Here is a 21,965-nt window from a genome sequence, read left to right on the forward strand (position 1 = left end):
TGGGATGCCCGGCGGGGTTAGACGCACTGGGGCAGACAGACGGACTCGCCGCGCCGTTCCCACACTTCTCATCTAGGCAAATGTGCCTAGCGCCTGGGGAGCTGGCTGCACCGCCCCACTAACACGCTCTTTTCTTTTAAGCCTGTGCTAATTGCTTGCAGACTTTCAGGAAAATGAAACAAAAAGACCCCAAATAGGCCGGTGGCTCCGGGCCAAGCACCACGGTCTGCGTACCAGCTGAAGTGTGCAGCCGGAGGTGGGAAGCAGGGAGGAAGGTATGTGGCTTTTGCAGGAGCTGTGCAATGAAATCTTCACTTGTAGTAAGCCTTGGAATAAAACTTTTGGGGTCTGGCCTCCCCCCGAGCACAGGGAGCTGCTTGCGATTTGTGCCTGGCTGGCACCGAGGCCCGAGCCCACAGCAGTGAGCTCTGCAGCCATCTCCTCTTTTGGTTTGCCTTTAACTTAGCAACCATTAATTTCACTGAGTGGCCTTTTAAATGCCTTGGCTGAATCCTTCCTGGCTCTTTTCCCTACCGGGCTAAAAACATCCCAGCTCCTGCAGGCTCTCCTTGGCTGCCCCTCCTGGCCAGCTCTCCGGGGACCTGCTCCCATGCCCGGCCCTGCTCCCACCTCACCCGTGAGCCGCAGCGTGCGGGGGGTCGCTGCTGTCGGGGTTGCTGCCGCCAGGGTCATTTCATGGTTTCCAGTTCCCCATGCTCGTGGCCAGTACTGGGATGTCTTCTCTTGCCTGTGGGCTCGGGGCCGCTGGCTTAAAGCACCTTGCTGTAGTCAGTAGCTTCAGCAGCCAAAAGGCAAGGTGGCAAATGGGAAAATCATCCCTTTTCCCAGGCACCAGTGTTTGGCACCTCCTAGCCTGAGTGGTGTGAACCTGAAGCTGCCGGGTCTGGAGAAGCCTGGTGCAGTGGGGAAGGGCTCAGCCAGGGCACTGCTCCCCGTGCCGGCTTGGTACAGCGGGAGCGTGGATGATTTCTTTGTGACTAAATCCATCCCAGGCGGGATCACATCCCCTTTCTGTAGACACGAGCCTTGGGAAGGTGGCAGTCCCCTCCCGGGGTGGCCGCCGGTGACAGCGGTTACAGCAATATAGCTGTGGATTTTTGGCATGGAGGGAGTGGTGAAGGTGTGTGCTGCCTGCTGATGAATCTCACCTCATTTTGTTATTGAGGACAACAGGACTTTTATTGCAAAGATGTGGTAAAGATGGATGGGAAGTTGGAAAGATGTTGGCTGTCCTGTCACTTCGAAGTGCTTTGTTTTCAGGGCTTGGCAGTGGGCCAGGCAGGACGGAGCTCCACACCCCCGCCTCGCTCCCGGTGGCTCCTGTGAATCAAAAGGCAGGAGGGAGCTGAGTTTGGGGTGCTTTCCCGGGTGTCAGCCTGCCCTTTCCTCTGCCTTCCCTCACCACTCCCTCAGGTGCTCAGATGCCAGCATCTGCTGCCACTTGTCCTGGCACTGGGTTGCTCCTGGAGGTGTGTAAGCCCTAGACGTGGCTGTAGGATTTAGGACGCTCATAAGGGTCCAACCAGGTCCTGTCGATAAGTTGCTGCTACCCCTTGGGGTCTTGCTGAAGTGTAGCCAAGCTGGGGTGTCTCCGTGGGGAGTTTCAACCCTGCCTGAACTGGAGCTTGGACCCAGGTGTCATTGGCGTCTTGAGTTGCAAATGCTCAGCCTGGTGCTCTGCAGCTCCCCGTGCTGCCTGGGCTCACCCTGCCACCTGCGGGGTGCTTGGCAAGGGGCCTTTGGTTCCCAGGGCACGTCCACCTTGCCAACGCAGGGCACAGGGTGGGCTGGTCAGGGTTGGGTCCCCAGGACCCACCAGGGATGCCCTGTCCTCCTCGAGCTGTGCAGATAGGCCCTTCTACAGGGATGCTTTAGGACCAGGGCTGCTGATGGGCTGTGACACCCCCTTCCAAGCCCCATCTCCTGCTCCTTTGTGATGGAAGAGAGAAGGCAAGCAGCAGGGCCATGGTGTGCAGCGATGTGGCAGCCCTGGCCACTAGCATGCCATGCCAGGGAGAGCCTCCCTGATGCTGCCAGGGACCATGTCAAGCTCTTTTCCAGATGAAGCCCAATCTGGTCAGAGCCCAGTTGTCCACCTTCATACTTGTGTCCATCTTCTGGGCTCTCACCACAAGCAGCATCTCTCTCCCAGTTCACGGCCCAGCAGAGGCCATTGGTTAAATGTCCCATTACCTTGGGAAGGAGGTGATGATGCTCAGCAGGTCTGCAGTGAGGAAGGTCCTGGGGGCTCTCAGTTCTCATCACTCCTCTTGTTTCCAAACAGCACCAAGGTGGGCTTCTCCCTCCTGCCCAGGAGCAGCGGGAGGTGAAAGCTGGGCTGCATGTGTGCATGTTCCCGTGGGGAAAGTGGTGGTGACTGCTAATGAGCAGGGGAAACGAGGGGTGGGCAGGAGAGGGCTGGTGGGTCGGGGATGTCAACCACCTCTCCTCTGCTCCTTAACTCCCCTCCACTCCCTTTGAGTACATGATCCTGGCGACCATCATTGCCAACTGCATTGTGCTGGCCCTTGAGCAGCACCTCCCTGAGGACGACAAGACGCCCATGTCACGGAGATTAGTAAGTACCCCGCATCCATCCCTCTGCACCCCGTGGGAGTGGGGGGACCAGCTGAAGGGAGCCACCCCATCCTACCAGCCAAATTTTGCTGTTTTCAGGGTGGTAGGACAGGAGGTTTCCTCCAGGACCAGCCCCTCCAGCCTTCCTGGCTGTCACATGTTCCTCCTCTATGGAAAGGGTTCAGGAAGGTTTAAGCCCCTTAAAAAGTGGGGTAGGAAAGGGTGACTGAGCAACCTGAGTGGGTCATAGCCCCCACTTTTTGTTTCCAGGGTTGATGCTGGCTGAGGAAGGGCTGGGAGAACTCCCAAAGGGGAGGATGGAGCTGGGGAAGGTGGGATGGGATGTGAGTTGGGTCATTGTGAAATGGCTGGCACTGTGTTTGCTCCATCTTCCCCTCTGACTGTGTCACTGGTTCCCATCCGGCAGGAGAAGACGGAGCCCTACTTCATTGGGATTTTCTGCTTTGAGGCTGGGATTAAGATCGTGGCTCTGGGGTTTGTTTTCCACAAGGGCTCATACCTGCGCAACGGCTGGAACGTCATGGATTTCATCGTGGTCCTCAGCGGGTGAGTCAGGCGGTGCAGGGCAGTTGATGGAGTTGGGCAGTTGGGCATGGGGGCTTGTCCTGGTGGGGACACGAGCTCCAGGGTGTGGGCAAGGCCCTGGTTTGCTGTTATTGTTGTTGGCTCTTCATCCCAACAAGGAAGGGGAGGATGGTCTCCAGTGCTGGAGGCTCCTGCGTTGGCTTTGCAGTGGGCAGCTGATGGAGGGATGTGGTTCCCCATCAGGTGAGAAGGGCTGGCTCTGAGCTTTCCTCAGCTGGTGGCCTGGCGTCTGTCACCCATCTGGGCATGGGGTGAGGTGGGGATGGAGTGGGAGTACAGTCTGATGAGCAACTGGACATGGTTTGGGAGAGGTTTTGGTTAAAGGCCCCAAGGGGAGGAAGGAAATCTCTTCTCCTCTTGCCTTCTCAAGCGCTTTCCAGCCTCAGCCCGGTGCTGGGGGTTTAGGAACAAGGTCTGGGTGGGGCTGCGTTTCCAGGTGATGCTTGTTCAGCATCCCAGCGTGCAGCAGTGATGCTGGGGGTGGTAGTGCACAGAGCTTCGTGGGTGCCGGTTGTGTCACTGGTGGTGTCACCTGCCAGGAATGTGGCCTAGATTTGAGTCCTGCTTGTGGTGTGATGGGTGGTGCTGGTGACATAGAAACGAGTAGGGGCATTTGGACTTGTGTTAGCCAACACTGGCAACTGGCTTGAGCAGAAGCTCCCGGGGGACCCCCCCCTGTCCCCTCACAGTGTGGAGGGCAGGGGGGTGCCTGCGGCCACCAAGGGGGTCCCAGGGAAGGGGTGCCTTGCGTTTTGCATGCTGATGCACGTTCAGAGGAGCCGGTTTGATGTGTACTAACAGATGGTGTCTGTGGATCTCTGAGCACTTCATGAGCAATTCTGGGTGCTCTCCACCCAGAGCTGCAAGGGCTGGCTGGGAAACTGTGGCGTGGGAGCCACGTGAGATACCTGGGGTCTCTCCTGAGTTGCTTGCTGTACAGTCCTGTCTCTTGGCTTGTAGCCTTCTCCTGGGTGGTGGCACCATGTGGGACATGACACCCATTTGAGTGTTTGGAGGAGGAAAGTGGATGCTGAGCCTGGTGCTTCCAGGGATGTGGCAATGGGCGTTGCTTCTCTGTGGTGGAGAGGTGCAGGTTGGGACTGTGCTCAAGAGAAGGGCTGAGGAAAACGTGCCCAGGAATATTTTGGCTCCCTTGGTCTAACACAGACCTGGATGGCCTTGCTGGGGAGTGGGACCACCTCTGCCCATGAAGGTGGGGTGTCTGGGTGTGCTGGTGGTGGGGTGATGCTTCTTGGTGGGCAGCAAGCAGGCTGCCTGCAGGTGGTGCAGCCATCGCACAGGATGCTGCTGGCTCTTCTGCATCTGCAAAGTGACTCTCCAGGGAGGGCTCCATGGCCAAGCAGGCTTGCTGCTGCAGGGAGAGCAGCTTGGGCGCAGCTCCTGGGCTGGGCAAAGGTGGTCACATCCCTGGTGGCATCTCTGGGGACAGTGTGGGACACGTGTCACCCCTGGTAGCAGCAAGAGGGGATGTCTCGGCCTCGCTGTGCAGCTGCGGTGCTGGGCTGAGTGCGTGGAAAGCTGCCGGGTGGCTGGGAAATGCCCATCGGCCGTCTTCTGGCCCGGGCATCCTTTGGGGCCGAGGCCAAAAGGAAGCACTGGGCTGGGAGGGGGGTTTTGCCGTGGACCTCTCCCTGCCCTCCCTGCCGCTCCGGGAGAGCTGACTGTAACCGAGCCAGTGCTGAGTCAGCGCTCGGCAATTACTCACTCGCGAAAGCCTCGCCAGCTCCTTTCGGTGCCCCGCCGCGCCGGGCCCCGTGCCAGGGAATCAGTTGTCCATGAAGGGCTGCTAGCGCCGCGCCGGCTGCCCTGCTGGGAGGTGCCCAGGTCCCCTGACATCACTGGTTACCCCCTCCGGGGTCCACTTCACCACCATCACCCCCCTCGCAGCCTGATGCTTGCTCCAGTGGGACAAAAGCCTCTCCAAGAAATGCCCGATTACCCACTGGCTTTGCCCGAGCATGACATGGGCTCACCAGGCTTTCAGGGTGAATTCTGTTGTATGATGGGCACAGGGGAAACAATCTGCAGATTTTCATCCTGGACCACTTTTGGGGAGGTTCGGGTCACTGGGGGGTCAGCTGGACCAGGTCATGGGCTCCTCTGAGCTGTTCAGCTCTCGCTTTTGCCGTGCGGTGCTGGCAAAGCTGCTGCTCTTCAGCGCCATGGTTGCGCCTCTCTTGCAAGAAACTCTTGCCTGTTTGATCTGCTGAATTATTGGCAAATTTCTTCAGCAAATAATCCTCGGCTGGCAAATGACTTGCAAACAGCTTGTGGGAGAGGGTTTGCGCTTAGCGGTTCACGCTGTGTTGGTTGCATAAGGCGGGTGGTAAAGTCTGCATAGGGGATGTGCGCGGGTGACCGGCGGGTTCAGGATCATCTTTGTGGGCTAAAACTTTACTCTTGATTAATATGTGAGTGTCTGGACAGAGTCTATTGAGCTTGGGAGAATTGATCATTGTTGTGATTGTGTCGCGACTTAGCAAGAGGCAGTGGCTGTGGTGGAGGGGGTGTTGTGAGCATCAGAGGGGTAGGGTAGCGCTCGCCTCAGGATGTGCTGACCGTTTTGGGATGTGTGGTGATGGACCAGAGAGGATGTCCACGTGAGCAGGATCCACCCCAGGATCCATCCCTGGTGGGCCCAGAGGGACCCAACATCATGCTCGCTGGCCTTTGTCCATCCAAGGGTGATGCAGGGCATTACTCTTCCTTTCTGGACTTATTTTTTCCCACATATCTGACGGGAGAGGTGCTTAATGCGGGTGGCATCATGGCCCCAGACACCACGCTGGAGTTTCCATGAGCAGTGGGACACCCCAGGCATGCTCTCCCTGGCGAGGGGCTATTGCTGGGAGAGGCCTCCTGGGATCCTGTGCAGGAATGGGTGGCACTGACTGGGGTTCAACTGGTGTTTGCTTCTTGTGTCAATAAATCCATATTTTTTTCATCTTGGTGGAAATCAACGCCCACCTAAAACTCCCTGATGCTAAAGCTTCCACTGGGGAACTAATAGTCACATTTGTAAACCCGCTCTCTTTATAACCTGTGGTTTCCAAATCATCATCGCTGCCTGAAAAAAACAGACTGTTCTCCCCCAGCTAAAAATATTTTTCTCTGAAAATGTGCATAAAATAATACCTTCGCTCGTTCTGAGGCAGAGCTGGGGAGGGGAAAGTCTGTATTTCCCCTGGGGCTTTGGACTGCTCACCCTGCCCATGCATGAACCAGACCTGGCCGGGTGCTGAAGCTGGGCTTGTGACCTGCTCAATGCAGTGTGTCCCAGACCAAAAAGGGGAAAACTGCTCAGAAATGGTCAGAAGGGGCAATGGGACCTTGGCGATCTCTTAATCGGTGGTCCCAAGAGGGAGAGGTTGAAGGACCTTCAGCCATCAGCAACTGGAGCATCAGCTCCGTGTTCCCCGGGTGCCCTTAGTGTAATGAATAGAGAACGAGGAGCCTACACCAGCCCGCCTTGTCCTACACCGTATTTGAAGGAGCTCATGGAAAAACAAGGGTTAAAATCCTTCTGAAAATATCCAGGTGGGTGTGTGCTTCACACACTCCAATGCCTGAGCATCATAGCACCGCGCTGGCTTTTTTTTTTTATAGCAGTTGCAGCGGTAATACAATAACACGTTATGTGAGAGATGAAGGGGTGGGGGAACACTTCTAACAACGGGAAAAAATCCAAATGGAAATCAAAAGGCCCTTGTGAAGTTGTGCTGCTCAGCAGCCGGGGAAGCAGCCGCTGTGAAACCAGGATAAATACACTGGGGTCACTAAAAGGAAGAGCTGGCGTCTGGGTTATTCGGAGGGTTTAATAACAGCTGCTACACCTGGATGCCTTTTGTGGAGCCCTTGGGCACTGTGGTTTTCATTAAGGGATTTTGTGGGGTGGAGCATGGCCAAGGGAAGGCAGGAATGAATGATCGCCGGTGGTGCCTGCTGTGCCTTTAGCAAACCCGGAGCTGGTCCAGAGGGGCACTAGCCCGTGCCAGCAGAGGAAAACCCAGCTCTCCAAGCCTGGATGACTGGCCCGAAAACCAAAGTCCTCTCCCTGCAAAGGCAAGCGGCAGTCGTGAGCCTGGCCTGTCCCTCTGACTCCCTGATGAAATCCTGTGCACACCCCATGCCCTGATTTTCAGCTGTGGCCAGGGTGAAGCAGGAGAGAGTGGTTTCTAGGAGGCTGCTTTCCTCTTTGCTGTGGGGTTGCAATGTGAGCATGGGGACGAGGAGCCCAGGTCGTTGCTTGTTGTGATGCTGCCTGGATTTTGGGATGACCGTCCCAGAAACTGTCTGGTGCCCTTTTTGCAATTCCTCTAAGCTCTCCCATGGCAGAGGCGAGGATGCTTTGCCCTCTGGTATTTAGCGCACCTCACACAACCCAAATTCTGCATGTCTTAGCTGGTCTTCTTGGTCTTGGAGATCCAGAGATGGAGAGAGGGGGGGATGTCCTTGAACAGGTGCTGGCAGAAGCTCGGTGCAGGAATATTCATGTGCTGCATCCCCTCATGGTTTGGGGTACCAACCCCCAGCAGCGTGCTTGGTACCCCATACGTGTGCGAGAGCACGCACGCGTGTGCACGTGCACACCCAGGCTGGGAACAGGCTCTTCCCCTGGCGCCGACACCTGCATTTTCCTAACTGAGGGAGGAGAGCACAGCTCCAGGCAAAGAAGTTTGGGGGAGTGGATATGAGGAGAATCAGAGCACAAGTGCAGCATCCCAACAGGATTATTCTGTACCATTGCAAGCAGTGTTGTTCTATAGGATAAACCAGTAAAGAGACAACCCCGAGTCCAAAAGCAGAGCAATGCTTTGATCACACCAGACAAGGCTTTTTTTTTTTTTTCCCCCCTCTTCCCTTCTTTTCCTTTCATGAATGGTGCCGGTCTCCAACCTGATGCCTGCCCCATCTCCCACCCCCTTCCCAGCTCTTTCCTTCCAGGACAATTAGTAAAGTGTTTGGTCTTTCGTTTGGATGAATAATTAATTCCCCAGCTTTGTGAATCATTCATGTGCCATATGCCATGGCGATGGGACGTGCCTGACATCGGCACCTCGTACAAAGGGCAGCACCATCTCTGAGGCGAGGGGATGGAGCGGGTGATGAGGGCTGGGGATGGGTGGCGAGGGACACAGGGTGACCCCCGGGCAGGCAGACCCATGGCCCTGGTTCTGGGGGAGACAGGCATCCTGCCTTCCCCCAGTGCCGCATCCAGCCCGCGTGCTGCTCGCACTTCGCCCCGTCCTTCCCGGCGCCTCTTTCCTGGGGGTTGGTTTCCCACATCCACTCTGCTGGGGAGTGAGTCAGTCCCTCCCACACGGCTGCTGGTCCCAGGGGCATCGCCTCCCCTCCCAGGCGCCCCTCTGCCCTCTGCGGTCCCCAGCGGCTCCTTCTGCAGCCCTGACGCCCCTGCTCTGCATTGCCGGGTGCAGAGCTCCCAGGCTGCGGTGAAGCCCTTGTCCTCCCAGGGGGATAAAGCCTTGGGCCAAGCTGCAAAATCCCTGTGCACCATCTCTTTGCACTGCCATGGACCTTGCTCTGGGAGAGGAGCTGTGGAGTAAAAGCCTGGCTCGAGGGAAGGGGAAAAGGGGTTGTTTTCCACCACATCCTCACATGGGGACGTGGTGTCACCCAGGCTTGGCTAAACATCCTTGGGGTCTCAGACCTCTCCTTTGGCATGAATTCAGCCAACTCCTGCTGTGCTACATGGCCATGTATGATGTATTTGTCTTTGCGGGGCTGGCTCTCCAGCCTCCTGGCAATGACTTCAGGTTTCCACCAGGTCCTCTTTGTGCAAACACAGGTTCACCAGTATCTCCTCCCCCTGCCAAATCCTGCATCTGCCGAGGGGCATCGCAGGGGCCGGAGACAGGAGGGAGGTGTGGTGTGGGAGATGCTCCATCATGTGCCAAATCCCGGGGGCTTCTCCTGTAAGAGGTGGCCTTAGGAGATCTTTTTGTCCCCCAGATCAAAGGCTGGTGGAGGCAGATTTTGTGTTCACCTTCATCACACCTTGCAGGGAGTTGTAGGTGCCCAGTTCAGGGCTTTCAAAGCTTCCAGGAAAGATGGATCAGCAGCTTTGCAGCAGTGCAATCCACTTGTGTCACGGCCCCGAAACCTAGAAAGAACAAGTGAAGATGATGGAGGCTTTGAGGTTGCTCTGAACTGTGCCGAGGGCAGGACTTGGAGCTGGTGTCCCTGTCTTCTGGCACCCCCAAAGCAGGAGCACTGCACTCTGCTGGGGCATCCTTGGGGTGGACGACCCGATCCCGCTGGCCCTGCCTTGAGCGGGGTTTGGACCTAAGAGCCTAGAGTCCGTCCTTGCTACTCGGGATGCTGTCTGCAGAGTTGGGGCATTGATTCACCAGCAGAAAAGGGCAAGAATGGGGTAAATTCATCAGGTAACTTACTTTCTGTGAGCCGTTTGACCAGTGTATTAATTATGAAGTAGGCTCCCTTGTAGAGTCAGGTGGCAGTGCAGGCCTTGAGGGGCCTTTCCACTTAATTATAAATATTAATTTGCACGTCAGCCAACCAGCCAGCACCCTCCCTGCCCCAGATTTTGAGCTGAGATTAGTCTGTCTCTGCCAATCCCTGCCTCCACCCAGCACACCCCAGAGCTGCCCTTTGCTGGGATGGCTTGTCTGCATGTGCCTCTGCAGCGGTCCCTGATGGAAATGGTCGAGGGATGCTCAGTTTGGGGTGGGGAGATGAATCGAGGGTTGACTTGATCATTTGGGGGTTCAGCTTCTGCTTGGGGTCCCTGGTGTGAAGCCCTCTGCCAGCGTGCCTGGATCTGTGTGTGCCGTCCCCAAGGGCTGCCGGTGCCGCTCCCGATGGGACGATCGGAATGGGAGCAGGTGCGATGTGTGACCCCTGGCATGGGCAGCAGAGGCATGGTGGGTGCGGTAGTGTGTGGTAGTGCCTGAATTTCTGGCGGGCTCTGTGGTAGTAAAAGGGCTTTGCATGGGCAGGGTCATCACGCATCGCTCGTGGTTTATTCTGCTAAGTCCCAAAGAGCAGGGACTCATTTTAAATGTGATCATTCTTCCCCGCCCCGCCCTAGGAAAAGAAATCCATAGGTGCAGGTCTTCATCTGGAGGCGAGGGCGTGCGCTTTGCTCAGCTGCTGCGAGCTGGAGCGGTGCCCAAGGGCTGAGCATCACTCTGCCAGCAGCCAGCCCCAAAGCCTGCAGGTGCGGCGGGCCCAGCGGGAGCTCACCCTTCGCTCCGCAGCCTGTAAATAAATAAAATAAAATAATCATCCTGATTGCAAACACAAAGCATTGGAATTTCCCCCCCCTCCCCGAAAACATGTTTTTGTCTGCTGGTGATTGCTCACTATTCAATTATACTTTGGGGATTAGCATATATTTCCCATCCTGCCTCCTCTCTCATTTGCATTCTTCCAATAGCTCCTCTCTGCTCTTTTCTCCACCTGAAGTCTCTTCCCCCTTTCCTCTGAAGAAGTAAAACTAACCCCTTTGCCTGGGTGACCTATAAAAACGCCTTCACTTTTTTTTTTTCTTCTTCTTCTTTTTTTCTCCAGTACATATGATGAAAAGCATGAGATCACTGGGATTTTTATAGCCTGATCTGGCAGCTTTTTCAAATAACTTGGATGGTGAGATGTAATTTTAGTTTGGGTCCTTGCCTAAAAATAAAGAATAATTATTAGCACATCAGACGTGGATATTGTAAGTGTTCGAAAAGGGTTTAAATTGTTCTACAGATACCGGAGCTGCTGCCCTGTGTCAACACACCGGTCTGTCACAGCCCCAGTCCCATCCCTGCGCCATGCATCCCGAGGTACTACAAGAAACCTTAACATGTGCCAATAAATAAATCAGAAATGGGTCGTGCTGGGTGACACGGGTGGCTGTCTGCAAAAAAAGAAGGAAAAAAAAAAAAAAAAAAGAAAAAACAGCATGCTTTGAAGGTTAATAAGCAATTAACAGGTGAGATGAGTTCCAAAGCAGGAGGTTGTGTTTTGAGGGTTGTATTTATTATTAGCGGTAACGTGGTGGTGATATCTGTGTGTACTAGCGAAGCCTGGCTGCTGGGGAGAGGCGATGATGCCTGTTACTTAGCGCCACAAAAGTCTTGGGGAAAGGCAGGCAGAAGCCAGGCTCGCATGCCTGGAAGCTTTCTTAGCTTTTTCCAGCCACCTCAGTTAGTCTCAAAATCGCCCAGGGCTGCCCAGACCCTGCTCGGGGGTGCCTTGGTGCTCTGGGATGGATGGTTTTGCCAGGAGCAGCTCCAGCAGCTCCCAGTGCATCTGCCCTCGCTGGGACCCGTGTCCGTGGCTGCAAAAGGATGCGCAGGCACCTATTTCATAGCGGTGGGTCATCCTTCTGTCATCGGTTGGGAGGCACGTCTGCAGTGCCACCACCTTGCTCTGGTGATCTGTCCAAACCCCCTTTTGAAAGAGCTCATAATGTCCCTTGTCCCTCAGTGGGGACAAGGAGCATGTCACCTTGCCACAGAGGAGTCCCATTCTTAGCAGCTAATTTAGAGCGCTGGGAAGTAGTGCCCTGAAATCACCTGAACCTTGCCTGAAGGCTCAGCGCGACAGCTCCCGAGCCCTTCAAACAAATCTGGGTTAGCAGAGGACTTCGCAGCCAGGGCACTCTGCTCCCCTCCGGACCAGCGCTGTCTCAGGCGATGGTCCTGCCCCCCCAGCCTGGGGAGGAGACGTGCGGTGGGGCTGGGAGTGGTGATGGCTCCAGCTCCATCACTCCACCTGGCTGTGCGGGCCCACGGCTGGCGCCGCTCTGTGGTGGTGGGAGAGGGTTGTCGATCCCCCTCTGCTGCCGGGAGCCTTCCAGCTGGGCTTTTCATGGTGCTGGGCTTGCATGGGCGAGCCCTTGGGAGAAGGGCTGGAGCCCACGTCCTACCCAGGAGCATCCCTGGCCTCCTGGAGATGCTCAGCCCCGGCTGGTGTCAGCGTAGGAGCTGCAAACAGCTTTCCTCCATCCCTTTAGGTGGCTGGTTGGACACCAGGCATTGGGACATGAGCAAAAGCTGAAGGAGGGTCTTGGGGTCTCTGGCGCGACATTGGGCACAGCGTGTCCTCTATGCCGGCGTTTTGGGGAGTGCTCGGCTACCTTGCCCTCGCTGGCAGGTTGCATGAAAGAGATGAAAGCGCCTATGCTCTTCTCTCTCCCACGTGCTGCTGAGTGGCCGTGCTTTATCATACTTATTGATTTTGATCTTACAACCAATTTAATAACACAGCTCTCCCCAGCCTCTGGGTGCTCCTGACTTAATTAAGTCCCTTTTCTGCTCTCCCATCAGCCCCGTGGGTAGCGGGGGCTGGGCATGGGCTGGGGCACTGGTGAAAGGGAAAGTGCCATCAAGGCTAAAAGGCCCCTATATATATTGGGGATAAGCAGCCTGATGTGCTGGGAGTTGTGGGTGATGCTGGGGGGATGCATCCCGCCTACTGCTGGGACTGGGTTTTGCAGCTGACCCCTTGTGCTGGGGGAAAGGAGGAAGAGGAGGCTGGGAAAAGGAGTTGAACCAACCTGGTTTGCTGATATGAGAGCTTTAGGCTGCCAGGGTATCCTAGGAAACCCAACCGCCTTTCTAGAGGGGCAGGCTGGTCCCTGCCGTACCTGGGGGAGAGGGGGAGAGAAAGAGTGCTAATTGCTCAGCGCGCCAGAGAGCTGCTCTGGCCTGTAATTAGATGAATTAGTGGAACAATGACCCAATTTCCCTCAGTTTTTGGATTGCTGCAAACAGCCCCGAGGTTGCTGCCTCCTTCTGTCCCGCTCTCCTCCCCGTCCCCTCCTCTCCCATCCCCTGCTCCTCCACTGCAGCCCTCCCTCCTCCTCCTCATCGAGTGCCCCAGGGACCGAGCCCGGATGGGAGAGGAGGCCACGAGCTCCGGCACCCATCTGTGCTCCTGCAGCTCTGCCAGCATCCCTGAGCCGCAGCATCCCCGCCCCCCCAGCAGGTACAAGGCCCCCAAGTATTTCCGCTGCTGGACTCGGTGTGCACCAGCTCCCTTCTGCCCCAATTTGTTTTCCAGAGATGGGCTTCAAAAAAATCTTTGTGTTTTAAAAGAAAACCTCTAGAGTCCTCCCTGTGCCTGCCAGTTGCCTTCCAAGGTCATCAAACTTTCATTACTATAGATTTTTGAATGCATGTGAGGTTCTCGGCTCCTTCTCAGCAGTCCCAGAGGTGGGACTCTAAGGAAGCTTCGTGTGTGGAAAAAGCCAGAGGAGCTGATGGCTGGAGGTGCTGCTGGGGGAGCATCAGGGGAGCAACCCCCGTCTCTGGGGCACCATCTCTGGTCCATGTGCTGCCTGCCTGGAAGGGAGTTTGAACCCGCGCAGCTGTGATGAGCGCTACATCTGCAGTGTTGACTGCGTGGCAGGGGTGATGACCGGCACTGCGGTGTGGGGCTGGCCCCAGCCCTCCTGGAGCACAGGGGGCATTCATGGGGGGGGCTGGGTGGCCCCTGGGTGGCTTTGGCTGGCCAGACTGGCCCATGAGCTTTGGTGCCAGCTTCAAACTGGCCTTGATGGAATGTGGGCTTTGGGAGGCGTGGAATCTCTGTATCTGCCCAGGGACATGGTGCTCCTCATGGCTCCCTCCAGCCTGGCCTGAGAACATGGCCCTTGGCACCGGGGTGGCCAAGGGCTCTTCCTGGGGTAACTCTGCTCTCTCCCTGTCTGCCCGCAGCATCCTCGCCACCGCTGGGACGCACTTCAACACCCACGTGGACCTGCGGACGCTGCGGGCCGTGCGCGTGCTCAGACCTCTGAAGCTTGTCTCGGGCATTCCCAGTAAGTTGATGCTCCTGGCCCTCCTCCTGGGGTGTCAGCATCTGTCCCTGGTGTCCTTCAGGGTGAGAGGGGTCCTCGTGCCACCTCAGAGACGTGGGGTGAAATCAGGGGAGAGGAGGACAAACCTCCCCCTGGAGTGGGAACTCAAGGATGGCAGTGTTTGGTGTCCCCAGGTGGCATTTCCCCCCACCCAGCTTGCTCCGTGCTGGCACAAGGCTGGGCTTGGTGGCTCGCTGGGGCCTGCCGGTGGCTCCGCTTCCCCGGCCAGAAGGCGGTGGGTGGATCCTTTCAGGACTGAGGTTTATTCAGGGGAGATTTTGGGTTTTTTTGCAAGGTTTCTTCTGCCGGCATGGGAATAAATAAAGAAACTAGGCTGCTGCTGGCACCAGTCTTCCCGTCCCTCCTGTCCTGGGCACCAGCTGGGCTCTGTGCTGGATCTGTGCCTTGGGGGGGAGTGAGGGGGGCAGAGTGGCACAGGCCACGTCCCACCATGTCCAGGTGGGACAAGGACAGGGAGGATACCAGAGAGGGGACCAGATCCAAAACCCAGTCCTTCTTGGCTCCTTGCTCTGCAGCCTGGCCCTCCCTGCTTCCCCCTGGGATGGTGCTTTCCTCCATGGTCCTTAGCTGCCCAAAAAGGGGTCCTCCAGGCTGTGCTAGCCTCTTGCATCTCTCTGATGACTGTCCATCCTCTCTGCTCACTGCTCTCCTTTTGCCAGAGGTGGGATGGACATGCCCCAAGGCAGGGGTTTGCATCACCGTGCTGAGCTGTGCTCTTTCTTTCCCCTCCCAGGCCTGCAGATTGTGCTGAAGTCCATTATGAAGGCCATGGTGCCTCTCCTTCAGATTGGCTTGCTGCTCTTTTTCGCTATCCTCATGTTTGCCATCATCGGCCTGGAGTTTTACAGCGGGAAGTTGCACCGAGCCTGCTACACAAACAATTCAGGTGGGCAGAAGGGCTCTGCACCCGCGCCGCATCCCACGGGTGGAAAACAGCTGGGGCAAGTTCATGTTGCTAGCGTGGGAAACCCAGGGCGAGGAAATCCTGCATTTTGCTTTATGCACACCAGGCATCACCCAGTTGTGTTCAGGATGTCCCAGTTTCTTACTGGGGGAAGTTTGTGTGCAGCCAGGGCTAATCCCAGTGAGATCCCCCTGCTCTGCCCCAAGCCTGTCTGTGTTCAGGCTCTTCCCCTTGGTGGTCCCCTCTTACCTCTGCCTCTTTTGGCTCTCCACTGTGTGCTCACAGGTGAGCTAGAGGAGCTGGACCCCCCCCATCCATGCGGGGTGCAGGGTTGCCCCCCAGGCTACGAGTGCCGGGAGTGGATTGGTCCCAACGACGGGATCACGCAGTTCGACAACATCCTTTTTGCTGTGTTGACCGTCTTCCAGTGCATCACCATGGAAGGGTGGACCACAGTCCTGTACAATGTGAGTAGTGCTGCTCTGGGGTCTCTTTGGGCAGCTGGGGACATGGGGATGGGGAGCCAGAGACAGTATTTCTGTGTCCTGGAAACCTGTGAGACGCTGAGTTTCCTTTGTGGTGGAGATGGGGTCCTTTGTATTTGGGCAGGAGATGGGGAATAAAGCGGTGTGTGTTATGTGTCTCTGGGCAAGGGGAGCTCTAAGGGCTTTGGCCCCCATCTCTGGGCTGGTTGTGCAACCCCTTGCAGAGAGCAAAACCTTGTGGGCATGGGCTGCAGCAAGCCTCGTGCTCGAGGGCTGTCCCTCAAGGAGCAGGGAGGCATCCTTCCTTCCCTCCTCCTCCTCCTGTGTTCTCTGGGGCAGCTCTATAAGCATGGATGTGGTTTCTGGGCACTGTGCATCTGCTCTCCCTGCAGACCAGGCGGTGGATCTGCCTCCCTCCCTGCAGCAGCCTTGGGAAGCCCCAGAGCTGGCCTCAGACCCCCTCCCTGGGGCAGAGGCAGTGACAGGGAGCTGAGACCTTTGGTATTGGTGCTGCAAATGTCTGGCAGTGCTGACGAAGCTGGGCTGGGTGCCTGTGGTTTGCAGCCGCTTGAAGTTGCCGATGCCTGAGCCCTTGGGGCAGCAACAACTTGGGGGCAAAGCTGGAAGCAGGAAAAAAGCTACGAGCAGTTACAAAGTGCGGTGTTGTTGTGGGTGATGGGCTATGTATGTATGTTTTACTTTATGGGCTAGAAGCAACCATGCCTGTTCTGTTCCCAGCCTAATTTCAGCATCAATTTCAGAAACATTGCACCAGGAATGTTTTGAAACCCTTGTTCCCATAATGCCTGGAGATTTGCAGAGTGGCATTGCTCTGTGGGAGGCAAATTGCATGGCTTGTGATGGGGAAAGTTGCTTCGATAGTTACTTTGTCATGAGCAGAAAGGCTGGTGTTTAACCCCAGGCGAAGGCACCGTGCTGCCAGCATTGGGGTCCCCCTCCTGCTCAGTCCATCCCGGGGTCCTTCTAGGCATGCAGGATGGCATGTGTGGGCAGACAGGCCATGAAACCCAGACTGGGGTAGAAAGGGGAGAGTTTATGGCAAGGAGTGGTCCTTGCCACAAGGATTTGGTTTTCCTCCTCTTAAAGGAGATGGCGGTATCTGGAGCTTGCTGCTTTAGTGGGGGAATTAGGCAGGATTGAACCACCTGCGAGTCCAGACTGAAAAAAGACCATTTCTTGTCTGCTTCCGACGTATGAATGAGATCAGAGACTTGACTACGGTGCCTATTGCCCAGGCATAATTGAGTATAGCGTGAAAGGTGAATTTTCCTGCCTGGTGATGAGGTTCCCCTGCCTTTAGCGCAGCTGGGCAGCCGTTGCCTGCTGACACTGCTGTGCCGCAGCCCATGCGTGCCCGGCGCTGCCCCTACCTGGCACCAGCACCCTGCCCTGCACCTTGTTTCTTGCATTAATGACCAGCTCTCTGCAAAAGCTAGGGGCTGCTTCCACCGGAGCTCCCCATGCCCCCTCCTCCCCGTCCTTAGCCCCTGCAGCAATTGGCAGCAGCGCTCCGCGTGCTAGAGCCCTGGCTGCGGCATGTGAGGAGCTGGTGAGCTACACGGACAGGCAATTTATGGTCTGATTGACCTCGTGGGTTTGTACCGGCAGGCTCCGAGAAAGTCTGGTCTCCTGCCGGTTATGGTGTCCTTACTGGGAAGGCTGGAGCTGATCTATTTGATATCTGGGATTTGCTGATCCACCATCTGGGTCTTACTGGGGCGGGGGTAAGAGTGGGAGATGCTGCTGGCAACACTGATAACCATGCTCTGCAGGACCTACCCGTGGAATCCCCTGTTTACCACCACAGTTGCTAAATCGGGGGCTCTCTGGGTCACAGCCCCGGTATCCGAATGCTCTTCCCAGCACCAGTTGCAATGCCAGGCAGGTGCGCTCTGTCACGGTGTTCCTGATGGCTGGGACCGTAAGGTGCCTCCCTTTCCAGCTCCTCTGCAAAGAACCAGCTATTACTTACCTATAATGGAAAGGATTAGGGACCATCCTTGGCTTTTAATTGAATGAGGATTGGGGCCTTGGTATTAGTAAAATGCTGCTGATTCACTCTGGGAGGCAGCGAGGGACGGACACTGTTCCCAGCACTGTCAGGCTGCGCCTCCCGCCCTCCCTGGGAACACGGGCTGTCTCGCAGGGTGCCTCTAGGTTGCAAAGGCTATGGGTGCTCAGTCCTTTTGCAGCTTGGGGACAGCAAAATGGGCTTCTGCCTTTTTTTTTTTTCTTTTTTAATAGAAAAATGAGGCATACACATGGAGGATGCGGTCCCTGGAGGATGCTGGAGGGAGGGCTGGGCAGGGGTGGAAAGCCACTGGGATGCTCTGCTGTCACCTGCATCACTTGGAGCAGCAAACCAGAGCAGGCTCCCACTGCTAACCAGTATGGACCTTGCCCAGCACACGCCCCAGGTTTGGGGGGATCGGTGGGGGACTCTCTGCTTTCCCACCAGAGTAAAGCAGTGGGAGGCCGTGTCCTTGCAGGTTAATGCCACAGAGGAGAGGGAGATTGCAGGAAAACCACTTTAGCAGTCTCTCAAAGAAATTGCTTACTATACAATTCCCCTGTGTAACTGGTTTGTGATTTTAAGATCCATTTTTCCACAATTTTACCGGGTCTAGAAGTATGGCTCCTGGCATTTGTAGATAGCATCACGAAAAGCTATTTGGCTCCGTGGTACTTCCCACGTGTGTTATTTCATGGTTGTGTTTGCCTTTTTGCCTTGTTTTCGTCAGCCTTGCCTGTGTGAAACACCGTCTTGCTAGGTAGAAATCACAGTATGGAGTGGGGAAAAAAAAAAAAAAGCCTCAAATTTTGGGGAGGTTATGGTATTTCCAGCCCCCATCTCTGGGAGCCTGAAGGACTTTAACTTCTTTTAGAGGGCAGTTTCAGCTTTGTGGTTCCTCTGTCTGTCTCTGTGGTCCAACACAGGGGCTAAGGAGTATTTTGGTTTTCTTCTTACGCTGGACCAGATGCCCCTTCCCTGGGCTGGCTCGAGACCAAACCTGATTTCTGTAGGGACTGGAGGGAAACGTAATGCTGGCAAAGAGGCTCGCTGTCCTACTTCCCCATGCCAGCACACTGGCAGAGGTGGAGCAGGAGCCAGGCTGCAGATTTGTCATTTAAGAGCGATGCTGGGGTCGGGGAGGGGGTGGCTGGGCTGGCGAGGGGCTGCCGGTGCGTGCCACAGGGCTGGCTGGGCACCCAGCAGGTGCTCAGCGGTGCTGGCGGCTTCAGATGCTCAGCCCGGCTCCCCCGGTCCTGGAGAGCAAACAGGAGAGGAGTTTGAAATCATTATTTCCTCCGAAATGCTGCCTCGAGATGACTGTATTTATTCACCGAGATTGTTTATTTGCTTTCCAGTTTGGAAGCGCTCAGCCGCTGTGTTTGCAGGTAGTGAGGAGGAGCCTGGCTTGCTGGGAGCTGCCACTCTCCTCTTCCCCCACGCTGCCGGGAGCTGAGATGGGAAGAAAAACACCCGTGGCAAGCATGTGCTGGGGCCGTGGGCTGGGCCTGGTGGGCTTTGTAGGGAGAGGAACCAGCCCTGCCTGTCCCGGCGGGGCCCCTTGCCCGGAGCACTGCTCTGTGCTCTCTGGTAACACCGGCCACGCAGCGCAGGATGGCAGCCCCCCGTCGGGCATTAGCATTAGGTTAGTGCAGGACAAATGGCAACACGAGTGCATGGAGAAAGCTGCTGTTCATAGCTGTGGGATCAATGCGACTGTGGGCAGATGCAGGCAGGGGAACCAGGGCTGCCTGCTCCTCCTGCAGCGTTGCTCTGGGGGTCCGAGGCTGCTGCGAGGTGCAAGCGGTTGCCGTTGTGAGCGGTTGCTGAGGTTGCATGTGGTTGCAAGGGGCCACGGGTACAAGCATGGGCACGTGTCCAGCCGTGGCCTCGGGAACCCTTCGCTCGCACCAGGAGAGGCTCCGAGCGCTTCACGGGTGCAGCAGGGCCGACGCAGAGAACCAGAGCCTGCCGCGTGGGGAAAGCCTCTTTCCCGGCATGGATCTGGCCGTCAGCTTGAACTCCTGATCCTAACCTTGTGGCTCCAGTAGATTCCCAAGAGTCAGAGCAACCTGCAGACAGGCGGGAGTGCCTGCACCGTGGGGGTAACCAAACTGCAGCCAGGCTATGCAAAGAGCCGACTTGACTTTGCACGGGGCCACGGCTATTGGCAACCCTGGGTAATGGCATTTGCTTCCTAAGCACAGGTGTTACAGCAGCACTGGAAGAGCATCCATGCTGCTAATTAAAAAGGCATGGCGAGGCCTAATGGGAGCGAGATGGTCACAGTTGCTTGCTAGAAGCCCAAAAAGCCTCTCATGGTGCAATGGATTGGGACTATAGGGAAGCAGGGAGGGCGAAAAGGCACAGGGAGCCTTAGAAGATGCTGGGGCGGAGTGCTGGGAGCCTTCTGGGTGCTTTTGCAGCAGGAGGAGAGCGTTTGCTGGGGGAAGGAGAACCAAGTGCTTGGCAGCTTCCAAAATACCTACCAAAATGCGGTGGTCGTGGGCAGATCTGTGTGCCATAGCCTCAGGGGAGATGGGGCAAAGCCCCGTGCAAAGCTGCACAGCCGCCTGCAAGCAGCCGGGCGGTTGCAAACCCGCTCGTGAGGTGTGAGGCGCGAGCCCCGCACGCAGAGCCCGGCAGCTCCGACTGCGAGAGCGGCTGCAAAGGGCGGGGTGCCGCAAGGACCGGGGTTTGCAGCCAGCGCGACTCAGCTGCCACCTCCCTCCAGCCTGGCCGGGTGGGCACGGGGGGAGCCCACCCTGCGGGAGCGCTGGAGCCGCCCCGCTCTTTGGGATCGCCTCTAAATGCGGGGACCTCGTCATGTGCACGACGAATCTCACCACGCGCGCAGGTCAGGGTTTCACGCTGCTGGGTGCGGGGCTGAGTTTTCAGAAGTTGGCTTGGGCTGGTGTTGACTGTGAAGCGGCAAACCTGAGGCCTTCTGGCTGGAGCCTGGCTTTCGGATGTGGTGAAGCATCCATCCTTTCTGAAGCGGGGGCTGTTCAGGCAGCCCTGATTTGGGGCGCTGGGAGGGAGAGGTGTGTTAAATCATTGGCCGTGCTGGAGTACACGGATCGGAGATGGGTGCAAGGCTCGGCTGCCCTGCTCCTTGCTAGGTCCCCAGCTGCACATGTCGAGTGGCATTTGAGGCGCTCAGAGGAGGAATCTGTTTCAAAGCAGTTACTTTTCCATGTGTGTGTGTACAAAATTGCTCGTCACTTGTTGGCAGAAACTCCTGGGGTGTGACGGTTGTCCCTTGGGATGCTCAGCACTCAGCTGCTCTCCCTGAAGCACCTGTGTGTGAGCGGTGTGAGCGAGACCTGAGCATCGTGCAGGTCTGGGTGTGTTTCTCCTTTTGCCTTTTGGAGATTGAGGGCAGTGCCTGGTTTTACGTGGGGCAGCCAGGGGCCAGTGAAATTAATGACTTGACCAGAGAGGAGTTTGCTCCTGTTGGAGTTTGCTCAGACCCAATAGGAGCTGGGAAACCTCCCTGAGGCTAGGTGCTTCCAGGGGCTGCTGCAGCTCCTTTGGACATTGGTGCCTGTCCTCTGGGGTCCCTGGTCCCAAGGTGAGAGCTGCAGCGGTGCCAGCCATGTGCTGAGGGTTGTAGGGACTTTGCAGCGAGGGCCAGTGGTGTAAAGACACCCCCAAAACAGCACCTGCCCTGCCACCACGGTGGTGGGCAGAGCACTGGAGGAGCTCAGTACAGCAGTGGTCCCGCAGCCAGGGGCTGAGCCTGCCCTGCTGCTCCTTCGGGCACTGTGGACGGTGAAGCTGGCAGTGCGATGGGTAACGGTGGCTCCCAGCAAGGAGCAGCGCGGGCTAGAGATGATCTCTGGGGTGAGGAGGAGGATGAAGAGGGGGATGAGGAGGGAGAGACGCTGGAGAGTGGAGGAGATGGGATGGCTGAAGAGTGAAGCTACGTGGCTTTTTAGCCTCTGTGCCCTGGGACATCACCAGGCTCTTGAGCTGGAACACTTGCAAAGGGGAAAGGAGTCCCTTCTGGTATGTTTTAAATTAAAACGCAACACAAAAAAATATCCTATCGAGGAGGTATGAAAATTTAATCAACACCCAGTGCTCTTAGCAGCTCGGTAGCAAGCACAGATCTTAATGCTTCTGCAGCTATTCCTGGCGGCTCCCAGCCATGCGGGCAAAGCGGGGTGTGCTGTGTGCTGGGGGGGGACGGGGACTGCCAAAAAGGCCCTGGCACTTGTGGCACTGCAGGACAGAGCCCATTCCGGCTTCTTCCTCTGAAACGTTAAGCGTTGAGTGTTTTAAATGCAATTAAGTTAGCGAGAACTTCAGAGAGGAGACTTCAAATTCCACCCCGAAGGTTTAAAACCTTCCTAACTTAATGAAACAAGCTGGTTTTCCCCAAATGGCTCCTGTTGGTGCCGAGCCGGCAGCTTGCGTGCTGCCAGCCGTGGGTGCTGGAGGCCCGCCCCGACGGGCCCG

At 56.6% G+C, this 21,965-nt stretch overlaps 1 protein-coding gene across 1 annotated transcript in view; it reads left to right on the plus strand.

The window, feature by feature from the left end:
* Positions 1-21,965, plus strand: part of CACNA1E (calcium voltage-gated channel subunit alpha1 E) — a 136,156-nt gene that overhangs the window by 6,403 nt on the left and 107,788 nt on the right. The window contains exons 2-6 of the mRNA XM_035900744.1: positions 2,494-2,599; positions 3,026-3,165; positions 13,917-14,020; positions 14,814-14,966; positions 15,270-15,451. Of these exons, the coding sequence (XP_035756637.1) occupies positions 2,494-2,599; positions 3,026-3,165; positions 13,917-14,020; positions 14,814-14,966; positions 15,270-15,451 (685 nt within the window). The remainder of the gene's footprint in view (positions 1-2,493; positions 2,600-3,025; positions 3,166-13,916; positions 14,021-14,813; positions 14,967-15,269; positions 15,452-21,965) is intronic.

The sequence above is a fragment of the Egretta garzetta genome, unplaced genomic scaffold (genome assembly GCF_000687185.1).
Source record: "Egretta garzetta isolate BGI_Z169 unplaced genomic scaffold, ASM68718v1 scaffold598, whole genome shotgun sequence".
NCBI classification, from domain to species: Eukaryota; Metazoa; Chordata; class Aves; order Pelecaniformes; family Ardeidae; genus Egretta; species Egretta garzetta.